The 10,856-nt window shown below is 40.3% G+C and overlaps 1 protein-coding gene across 11 annotated transcripts in view; it reads right to left on the bottom strand.

The window, feature by feature from the left end:
* The window catches only part of ADAM22 (ADAM metallopeptidase domain 22), a 215,519-nt gene that overhangs the window by 7,201 nt on the left and 197,462 nt on the right, over window positions 1-10,856 (bottom strand). For 4 of the 11 annotated variants that reach the window (XM_034667309.1, XM_034667300.1, XM_034667320.1 and 1 more), the window contains 2 exons: window positions 7,407-7,436; window positions 2,922-3,045 (listed from right to left, as the gene is read on the bottom strand). In XM_034667309.1, the coding sequence (XP_034523200.1) occupies window positions 2,922-3,045; window positions 7,407-7,436 (154 nt within the window). Of the gene's footprint in view, window positions 1-2,921; window positions 3,046-7,406; window positions 7,437-8,877; window positions 8,965-10,856 lie in introns of all 11 variants that reach the window. The other 7 variants (XM_034667303.1, XM_034667333.1, XM_034667342.1 and 4 more) reach the window with 2 other exon arrangements.

Raw genomic sequence — 10,856 nt, 5'->3', positions numbered from 1 at the left:
CCCTCAGAGTAGAATGATGTATCCAAGGCAGGATGTCTATTCTTTAATTCGCTCACCTCTTCCCTCTCTTTGCCTCTGCCACCAGGTCTGTAAACTGGTCCTGTTCATATCTAATTTTTACAATGTTCAGTAATCATTTTAATGCACGGTAAACAACCCTGACATGATCAAATATAAATACAACTCCATCAGAGGACAAGCCAATTTAAAAATAAAAAGGGAAAAGATCAAGCTAATAAAATTTTGTTTCCAGGCAATACGACTTGGGTACACCTTTATAAACATGAACAAAGAAAGTCTAAGATGAGTGTGACTTAAATTGCACCCAGGGGCGCCTGGGTGGCACAGCGGTTAAGCGTCTGCCTTCGGCTCAGGGCATGATCCCAGTGTTCTGGGATCGAGCCCCACATCAGGCTCCTCCGCTATGAGCCTGCTTCTTCCTCTCCCACTCCCCCTGCTTGTGTTCCCTCTCTCGCTGGCTGTCTCTATCTCTATCGAATAAATAAATAAAATCTTTAAAAAAAATAATAAATAAATTACACCCAAATTCCATTTTTACTGAAAATTTGGGGCATGTCATTGTATATCTGAGTTTCTGGGAAAGAAAAAGCAGAAACAGCTAAGTGACAATGTGGATGTTTCTGTATAGGTTCCCTTAATAGGTTCTCTTGAATCTTCATGGAAATCTTGCTCTGAATACCCAGCTGGCTACGCCACAAGGACTGTAGTAAAGCCACCTGTGTTCTCACCCTTTGGAGACCAAATCTCTCAACTGTAAGGATGTATGTGTGTGAATTACCCCTGCTGGTGGAGACTAGTGAAAACGAGTGGTTAAATGGGGCGTCTGCAGGGTGTCTGAGGGAAAGAAGATCTGGATTGATGCACAGATGATGGTATGGGGTAGTTAAGGATTCAGACTTCAGTTTCAGTGAGCCCAATGTCCTCAAAAATGGTTATAAAAATTAGTAAGTGACAGCTTGCAGAAAGGGGAACAAAGGCATAGCACTGGGGGAACCAGAAAATCACCATTACCCCAGTGAGGAAAAAGGAGCAAAGAACTGCCAAGCCATCACTTTTAGGAACAGACATGATTGGCTGTTTCCAGATGGCTGTAATGGGAGGTATTGCTCATAAAAAGATCTGCGTGTTTGATTCTCCACAGCCCACAAAGACAGCACGGAGACAGGGGCTGCCTATTCTGCAGGATTCTGCTACATGCCCTGTGGATACTCCACAGTGGATGGAACCATCTGACCTTTCACACCACTGTCCCAGGGAAGAGGCCATGGGCCAGCCACTTCTTCTGGCGAGGTGACATTTTCATGGGCTTTCACATGGGAACATTAATAACCCACAGCCTGGCATGACCTCTGCTGAGAGACTATCCCCAACTAGACAGAACAAAACAGCAATGTAGACAATTTATCAGAGGTAAAAAGCAGGGTGCTATACTTTGACAATTCCCTGAGGAATGCCATCAGCCCTGGATTTCATGACGACATACTCACATCATGAACAACTGGACGCCTCTTAACAATTCTGTTTTTTAAGACCAGAAAGGTGAGTGCTGGGAATCTGAATTTTCTTCTTCCTTTCCACCTTATACCATTACCCATATTAACATGGGAAGGTAATTTTTCATGTAATTAACAAAACACCACTGATTGGTTTTAAAGTCTTTTTGATTACAGTAATCTAATCTGCTTTTAACAAGTTGTGTTTTCTTACTATGAGTTGATTGAAGTAAAATCTCAATGATCTAGGTTTACCTTGATCACCATTATTTAAGTTCAGGATCAAAGAGTCTCTGAAAGAACTGTATCAGATACATCTGTCCAGGCTTTAAAAGTTCTGTTTTATTGCAAAATTATTTCCTAGAAGAACAACATTACACTGTAACTGACCACAACAGGGTTTGGATATCGATAAAAGTAATTATTCTTTAGTTATATCTTTCACTTAAGCCTCTAAGGGCTGGTCTGCCTCCCTAAACTCGACTATATCTCAAATTTCACATAATGGATGTGTTCCGGGAACACTGTGAGGCTGAGTAGAGTCAAAATTAAAGTATAAAAGAGGACTCAATATTCAAAGAAACTTCTGGCACACCTGAAACTAATATAACATTGTATATAATATATGGTAAATTATGTTACTATATTAACCTAATATAGTATCTCAATAATAAAATAAAAACGAATTGGTTCTTCTATGTGAAGACCCAATGACAAACTAAAAAAAGGAAGTAAATAAAATTTCTGGTGAACCATATTTTTATATAAATAATCAACTCTTACATGTTTTTAAATCTGGATTTTTAAAATGTAAAAGATTGCTAAATTTTACCATACCCTTTGCCATATAATATTATAGATTTTCATATGTATCCAAATTCATTGGATCCAAATTCCATCCTTGCATCCAAATTCTATCCCTGTCTCCAAGACGCTGGTCTAACTTTCTGTCACAGGTTCTGATTTCTAAAGTCCTATCAGGTGTTATTAGCTAGTAAGAGGCCTGAGTAAGCAAATCAGACATGGAAATCAGGCTAGTTTATTTAATCTCTGGCATTTCTGGGTATATGAAAAAACTGATAAAGCAAAATATATTCTCTGCTTTATTTATTTCAGGCTATAATATATTAGCTACAATGTATAATAAAAGATATAAATATATAGCAATGAATGATTAAAACATACCAAATACCTCTAGCATTTATCAATGCGATAATTTAGCTCATTTGCAAATATAAATCTGAGCTCCCTATATCTTCCATTTTTCAATGGAATCTCAAAAATCTTCCATTTTTTTCATTGTTTTATTAACAAAAAAGGGAAAAAATGGATCTCTCTTTTAAACTATGAACTCATAAATAAACGATTAATGACAGAGGCTGTTAGCATATACCAGTTTCCACGTACCCTGGCACTTTGTCGGTTCACTTTCTTCTCTTCATCAGGAAGTGGAGGCATTGGGTATGGGTATTTTCTGCTGGAGGCAATAGACCCAGTTGATGAAGAGGGAGACTTGGCAGGAGACAGAGTCCTGAGACGTTGAGAACACATGACATAAATATTATATGAATGCCTAAGATCTTTTTCAAATATCTGAAAAGTGGGTTCAGAGCAAACCCTCTGATTCCTATTTTCATAGGCCACTACTGAAAAGGTTTAACTACTGGGAGATTTTCTGTCCTTCACAACACTGGAATGCTGGAATTTTATCTTCCTAATGTCATAACTGCAATGGATTGTTCAAATGTCAGCACACAGAATCAGACTCTTCAACTAGAAAGCCAATAATGAAGTTTCCTATACAAATAGATAAAAAGCTAAAATGGAGAAGGGATAAAATGATTCTAAAAGCTCATAATGGTAAATTAAATGTACCACATATTAATATTCTGCCTTATTTTTTACCACTTAATGTAAAAAATGTTACAGTACAGTAATTCCAATTATATTTTAAGATCTGAAAATATATTACAATTGATACATTTATTAGTTGCTAAGTCACACACCAGTTCACACAAAACTCATGCATTCAAAGGCCAGTGTGTTAGTTGTGAAAGAACAAAGGCAAATACAGGGGTTTTAATAATAAATTAGTAAACATGCAAGCAGTAAGGAGTGCAGAGTTCCAGCCAAACAAAGAGTCTGATGAGAACATACAAAAATGGTCTGATTAGTCCCTACAATCAGCATTTCTGTACAGGGGAGGATTCTATGCCATCAAAGTAAATCTTGATAACACATGTAGGGGACACTCGTCCTGTCAATAAGGTGGTTATTGACTGGAATGTTACTGAAACTAAAACAAAGCACAACAAAAACCCTCCCTAGTTAGACAACATCTCCATCATGAGGCCATCCCACATGAAAGGTATGTGTCAGCTGGGGTGTATTATGCTGTTCCTGTTCCATTCTGCACGTGTAGCGGCAATATTTGTGACTAGGCTGAGCTCCCAGGAAGAGCCCACATCTGTTAGCTTGTCCTTGAAGTGAAAAACAAAACAAAACAAAAAAACAGCCGAGAGTTTTTCACTCACACCGTATCAATGGGAAATAGATGTGCTAACTCGGCAGTATCTACCCGTTCACAAACGTTACCACTACACATCCGTGACCGCTCCGTTCCTGGTGCAAGGTGGCTGTGAGCCACATCGCCAAAGCCCAAGTGGTTACTTCCTACACGGGACCTTATTGCTGGGGGATGCAGCTCATCCACTGGGAGTGTTGGCAGCTGAGCGGGGGGGTGCTGGGCAGGGACAGAGCTACCGGGCTGCATGCGATGGCATCAAGAGGTCTCTTTTTTTCCCCCTTGTTTTAAATTTTGGTTCCCATCCATACATTATGCTTTGTTCTAGTTCTCCTGTAGTTTTCAAATCAGTTCCCATCTTATGTACACCAAATTGAAGCTAAGGTTTGAAAATAGTTTTTTCCTACAAGCCCTGAGAGCCAAGTGAACGTTCTTGCTCAATTTTAAGAATCAATAGAGACTTAATTGGCTTTTAATCTGTAACTCCTAACATCTCCTCTATTTTTTGGAAAATGTCTAGGACCACTTCTTAGTGTGGACTGTTAGAATATTACAGATATTTGACCTCTTGTGATAATGTTCTCCATGGCAGAGCAGACGGGTAAAACTAAGAATATGAGTACTTCAGATCTTCCGGAGGACTATTAAAGCAGTGTACTATTGTTGATTTTTTTAATTCAGAAGTGAAGGATGTTTTTAATTTTAACAAAGCATTTCCAATATGACTGTGGCATTTAAGACACAAATTCAGCATGTGTAGAATGAGGATAAACTTTTGTATTTACATATTTAAATACATCTTTGTATAACAAGGGAGAGTAACCTGGCTTCAGATTTTTAGTCTCATCACTATCGGTTAAGATGTCCAAGTTCAGGAAAGCTAGCCAGGTACACCAACAAAGAACTAGTTCTCGTTTACTTTAGGGGATCATGCAAAATGAGTCTTCTTTTTAATTTGCTACAGTGTGTATGTGTCCCTAGCATGAGCTGTTGGCTTATAGCTTCCCAGACACACCAGCCATTCACTTGGCCATGAGTCCAAACGACATACCAGGCCATTCCAATGAGGGGCGCTGAGTCTTGTCTTTCCTCCAAATATTTTTCCATGGCCAAATCCAACAATGAGTGAAAACAAAACCAGGAGTTGTTTTCCAGACCCCCCCACCAAGAAACATGCACATATACTACATCTCACATGAATACACCAGATAGCTGACACTTTGGATTGAGCCTGAGGGGAAGAGAAGGCAAGCAGCACAGTTTTAGCAGGGGTGAGGGGCATCGTGTCCTGAGGGTTGGGTGGTGTGGGACAGCATAACAGGGATTATCTTGAGGGGATGTTCAGCTTCAGAACAGGAGTCAGATAAGAGCAGAGAACAAGGTAGGGTAAATCGGTTTGGGAACTACAAACTAAAATTTGGTCACAAATGTCTAAGAGAGTCATTTCTTGAAAACTGCCTCCAGACTCTTGTCTGATCCTGGCCACTTGCCTGCTAGCTCCAGTCTGGCTCTCACTGAAAACCAGGCACTGGCCCAGCTCATTCACTCGCAGAGTCATCTTTGAACAAATGCTAACCATTGTCATTACGGGACTTTTAAAAACCATAATAAGCGTAGTGGGTGTCATTTAAGGTTACACAATGAAGGTGTGCCTGTGTGCCAATGGTTTGTGGTCTGTTCTGGGGCTACGACAGCTTTGCTGTGTTTGCCATTCGTAGACATGCCTGGAAGGCCAATCTCAGCTCCATTCTGTCCCCCAGAAGTGGCTGGAACCAGGCCAGTCACACATGAGGGGCACAGGTCCACCCTTCCTCACTTGTCTTTATTCAGATGCAAATTTTATAGTAGCCTCATCCAGAAGATCTATAAAGTGTCCTAGGATAGGATTTAAGTAGTCCATATCCACCCCACTATTCTTAAGTAATTACAACGACGTGGGAAGTGAACAGATTTTGGAGTCAGAGCCAAGCTGGAATTCTGGTTCTGACACTTACTAGCTGTGTTACCCTGAGTTACTCTGTGTGCCTCAGTTTCCTCCATCCATAGAAAGGGAGTAAGAATGCCTACCTCTCATGAGGTGGTGAGAAATTAAGGTACACAGTAGGCACTCAATACAGGATAGTTATTATTCGTTTCTTTTTAGAGTTACTGAGGGACTCAAAACCTGATGAAGAGAGTAATTAAATGCATAATACTCGAGAGGAAGTTGAATGTTGAGCTTGTAAAGCACTGTCACCAACAGAACGGCCCCCAAGATCTAGGTGTGGGGAGATAATGCTCTTACCCTGCTTGAGGAGAATATAAGCTGGCAATCATTTCAGCAACGACTGTCTGATACAGAACTGGGTGAGGGAGCACAGCTGAGGCACTATGACCTTTTGGCATTCGCTTTGCTCTTCACAGTGATGTGGATATAGTGTTTTAAACGCTGGGCTGTACTTTGGACCAGTTTGCTGCAGTCAGTTAGTCCCCACTGCATTCTGATAAGGAGGCCACAAACCCCACACCATATGGACGATTAATAAAATGGCCTTTACCCTCACTGGTGGTTTTGGCAGGAGAGGTAATCCTGAACAACCTGGTGGCTGATGAAGCAGGTCTGAGCTTACGCATAGGGTTGGCAAAGCATAAGCCAAGGTGTGGATACACTTTGGGCCTCCTATGTAAGGACTGGCTTGGATGAAGGGAGGATGAAATTCTGTTGTGTGAGAATGAAATTCTGTTGTGCGAGAATCATTGTGTTGAAAGCTCTAGGGTAGCCTAATGAGTCACAACTTTCACAGGAATTGTGTGTTGGTTTTCAAGTCTTACCAACATAACCCTGATTAATCCTAAAATGATAGATACATTATAAACCTTCAGTGAATTCTATCTAGGCTTTAAATACAAATGTAGATTTTTAATGATTAATCCTTAATGTGATTATCCACTGTGGGAACAGACATCTCATATTAAAAGAGGAGATAAAGGAACCCTCTAAAATTGCCCTTGCAGCTTCGTACGTGCAACCAGGGGTGCTAAAGCATTTCCCCATCCAAATTGCGTTTAGTCATGCAGCTTCTGGGCAGACCTGGGAGCTGATTTTAAGAAATGTGAACTCTTCTCTGGGAGCCACGTAAACTACTCAGCTGACCCAGGGGAGGTGAAACAACTCTTCCGGGGTACCATTTCACAAATTATTGACGCAAAAAAAAAAATCCTAAGTCCATTGAGGTATAAAAGCCCTAGCCCTATGGGGCCAAAGTCATTCTGTTTTGGTTTCATGGTTAATACAAATTACAATCTGCCCACAAGCCTGAGGAAGATAGACAGGAGAAATAGGACTGCAGGTGAGCCAAGATTCCAAATAACATTCAAAATAGTCTTACCTGTCTTCCTGACGTTGGCCATCTTGAGAGCTACAGGTGAGGGTGGGATGTTTGAATGTGAGTGTATGTGTATGAAGTTCAGTGTGGGGAAGTGACAGAAGCAGAGGAACAGGGCAGGAGGGAAAGATGGGGTATAAAAGCAGGATATATTGTTGTGAGCAGGCAGGGTTATGCTTTCCTTGCGGTATATGCAAATGTATGGATCAAATCAAAATGCAAGTAGGTCTAATCATTTTCTCAAACTATACATGTCTAAACTAAATGGTACACTGGAAGAGAAAGTCCACCTTATATGGGTGCTGAGAGTTAAGTACATATACATATTTTGGGATCTGTTAAATGCTGACCCAAGTCATAGCAAAAAGTAATCTGAAAGCCTATTCGGTTCAGAAGAGGTAGTAACAGAGTCCATATTTCTTCTTTACATTAGTTGTCCACAAAGTAGTTATACATAAACTGGACATTTCCCTCTAGGAAATCACTTTGAAATCACAGAGAGTGAAAAAATGGCATTAAGAGCTCATGGAAATTCTCTCTGGCCTCTGAAGTTAGACTGAGCTATGGTGGATTGAGTAAATTCTAGAGTTTCTAAAATGTACGGATACTCCGGTCTGTTCTTTTGTGAATCAAGAACATGTTTTCTGTCTGCTTCCTGATCTTTTGTGAAATGTGAGACAACAACCATCTTCCTAGCATAAAAAGTTCCTTGGATGTTTTGTGGAGAATCTGTAAAACACTGCTCAGCACAGGCCTTGTCTGGTGGCGAATGCTTGTACTGAATAAATAAAGCCTAAATTCATTTGATCCCACTCTCCTGTAGTCAAGGGTCTCTCAATAATTTTAAGTTCCATTAACTCACTGTTTTTACTTGAAGTAAAATTTCGCTACATTTCATTTGGTTTCTTTTCATATTTTCCCTTAAGTTTTCATATGCACTATGCACTCTTAAGGCAGGAAGTAGGAAAAATGCACTATGAAACTGCTAAATTCTAGAAATTAAATTGTTCAGGTTAATAGTGCTTCTTTATTAGTGGAAAGTATGCTTCATGCCCACAGAACACTACATAGCATAAAATGAAGAGAAAGCTACTAAAAAGCTCAAGATGGTGATGGGGGCATGCACTAAAAGGCACCCTTTCAAATGGCTTCATTTGAAACATTCAGAAAAGAACTAGACTTGCTCATNCTACATAGCATAAAATGAAGAGAAAGCTACTAAAAAGCTCAAGATGGTGATGGGGGCATGCACTAAAAGGCAACCCTTTCAAATGGCTTCATTTGAAACATTCAGAAAAGAACTAGACTTGCTCACGAAGCCAGAAACAGAGATCAAAAGGCAGCAAATAAACAAGGACCCTTTCCACCTATGGGAACTTGTATTGGGAGATACAAGATAGAGAGCCAGTCACACTATAGTATTTGTATGTGCTGGGAGAGTTTGAAAAGGATATAAAATTAATTTATAAAATACCTAAAGTATGGTCCTTCAGTGTTTTTATTCACATCTTCTACCCACTTAGCTACATTATAGTCTCTTTTGAACCATGGGTTTAAATACCTGCAGAAAGCAATGGAAGGAACAAAGAAAGCAGAACAAGATAGAAAATCTGAAAATACACAGCACAGGCTTAGCAAGGATGTTCTTCACCCTCCAAATGCAAGTGACTATGGCAAATAAACCAGGATGGATGCCAGGGGTTATGAGGCAGTCTGTACAGTGACATGAGAATAAACTCGGCTACAACAAGGCTCGAGGCATTCTAGAATGTATTCAACATTTCAGGGAAAGCCTTGCCAGTGGTTTCCCCAAGGGAATCAGAAGCTGTCTTCCAATCACAGTACTGTCAGAGGTCCCATTCACCCACCTCCAAAGTGGCTTTTTCCAGGCCACCTCTCATTTGGCTCCTTGGTTTTCAAATGATAACGATGCTTTTTGAGAATATTCAGATGGCTGCAATTCCAACCTGGTCTTTAAGTATATAACACCCCAAGAACAATTAAAAGGAGCAAAGTTCTCTTTCCAATATGAAAAAAAAAGACTTTACATGGCTTTTGTCTCACTCCAGCTAGCAGACCCTAAGCTGGAGTTAACAAGAAAGGTGCTCCAGTTGGCTCTATAAAGAGCAGGAAGGGTCCCATTCTTCTGATCCTGGAGCCCCAATACACATTAAGTATGGGCCAAATAGGTCTCCAGGATCTTCAGGTTGGGTCCAGCAATTTAGATGTAGCTGCAATATTCCTTCTTCCTTTTATGCACTCCAGACTAAAGCGTTTGTGTTCCCATTAGGAAATGGACCTCAGAAGTTGCCTTCTGAATGTCTCATCCTGAATTATGTGAGTGACTGCCAGAGGATACGAATGACCTTCATTAGCATTTCCCTGATGGATCTGGCAAAGTCTCCACCGGAATTACTGTGCAAAGGAAAATTTAAAAGGTGGTAAATTGGGAGTGCAAGTTGTTGGGTTTTTCTTTTGATTTGTTTCCTTTGATTTGAACCCAGGGAGCCAAGCAAAAACACATCCCCTTTCAGAATGTGCTCTTGTAAAATAAATACAGATTCAACAAATCCAGTGTTGGAACAATCTGGAGGTTTTACTGAATTTTCTCATTTAAAAAGTAACTTCTAGAGACACTTTAGATAACGAAGATGCAAGTTCTATGAAACTTTGCAAGTTATTTGGAAAGAAACCAGGGGAAAGATAAAATACACTACTCATTTGGGGTTAAACTTTGCTTCTTTCCACCATATTTGACTTTAGTTTGTAAATACACTTAAATCATGACTACGTTTCCAGTTATATAAACAAAATTAGATTACTTTTTCCATAGCCCTTTCCCTCATTTTTAGCTATAACCCATGAAGTTCCCTCCTAAAAGAAGGGTTTGGTTGCTTTTTATGTCTGTAAGACCATTTTTGCTAAGACAGTGTCCCCTGACTCGGGAACAACTCACATTAGTTTTGCCTTTAGCCACAATCATTGCCAACTTGCACTTTTCACAGAGATAGCCAATTAAAACTTGCATAAAAAATTTCCACTGAGACTTTGAACAAAAAGAAAAAGTCAAAAAGCAAGTGCAGCCACAGATGAAGGCTAGTGAATGCTCTGGCCTGGGGAAAACCGGAGAAAAAGCCCATGCAGCTGTTATCAGGTGAAACATAGCCACACAGCAAACTGAGTCACCCACAGGCAGCTTCCAGGGGGAGACGTGTGTTCCTTTCACCGACAATGTTATAAGCGCAAAGGGCGGACACCATGGCTGTTTCGTGAAACCTACAGCTGCATGGCTTGGCTTGCATGTGATGGACCCTTCCCTCCATTTCAGGGAGCATCTCAGAAGGCTGTGATCACTTCACTAGAGGTCACGGAAGAGAGCTCTCAATGATTGTTCCTTCTGGGGATCTGCCTGTGAAAGTGTCTTCACAGTGGGCTTCCTAGCATTTCTAGGTG

This window comes from Ailuropoda melanoleuca, chromosome 1 (assembly GCF_002007445.2).
Source record: "Ailuropoda melanoleuca isolate Jingjing chromosome 1, ASM200744v2, whole genome shotgun sequence".
NCBI lineage: Eukaryota > Metazoa > Chordata > Mammalia > Carnivora > Ursidae > Ailuropoda > Ailuropoda melanoleuca.
The sequence above is the reverse complement of the archived record's forward strand: the minus strand, read 5'-3'. Positions and strand labels throughout refer to the sequence as shown.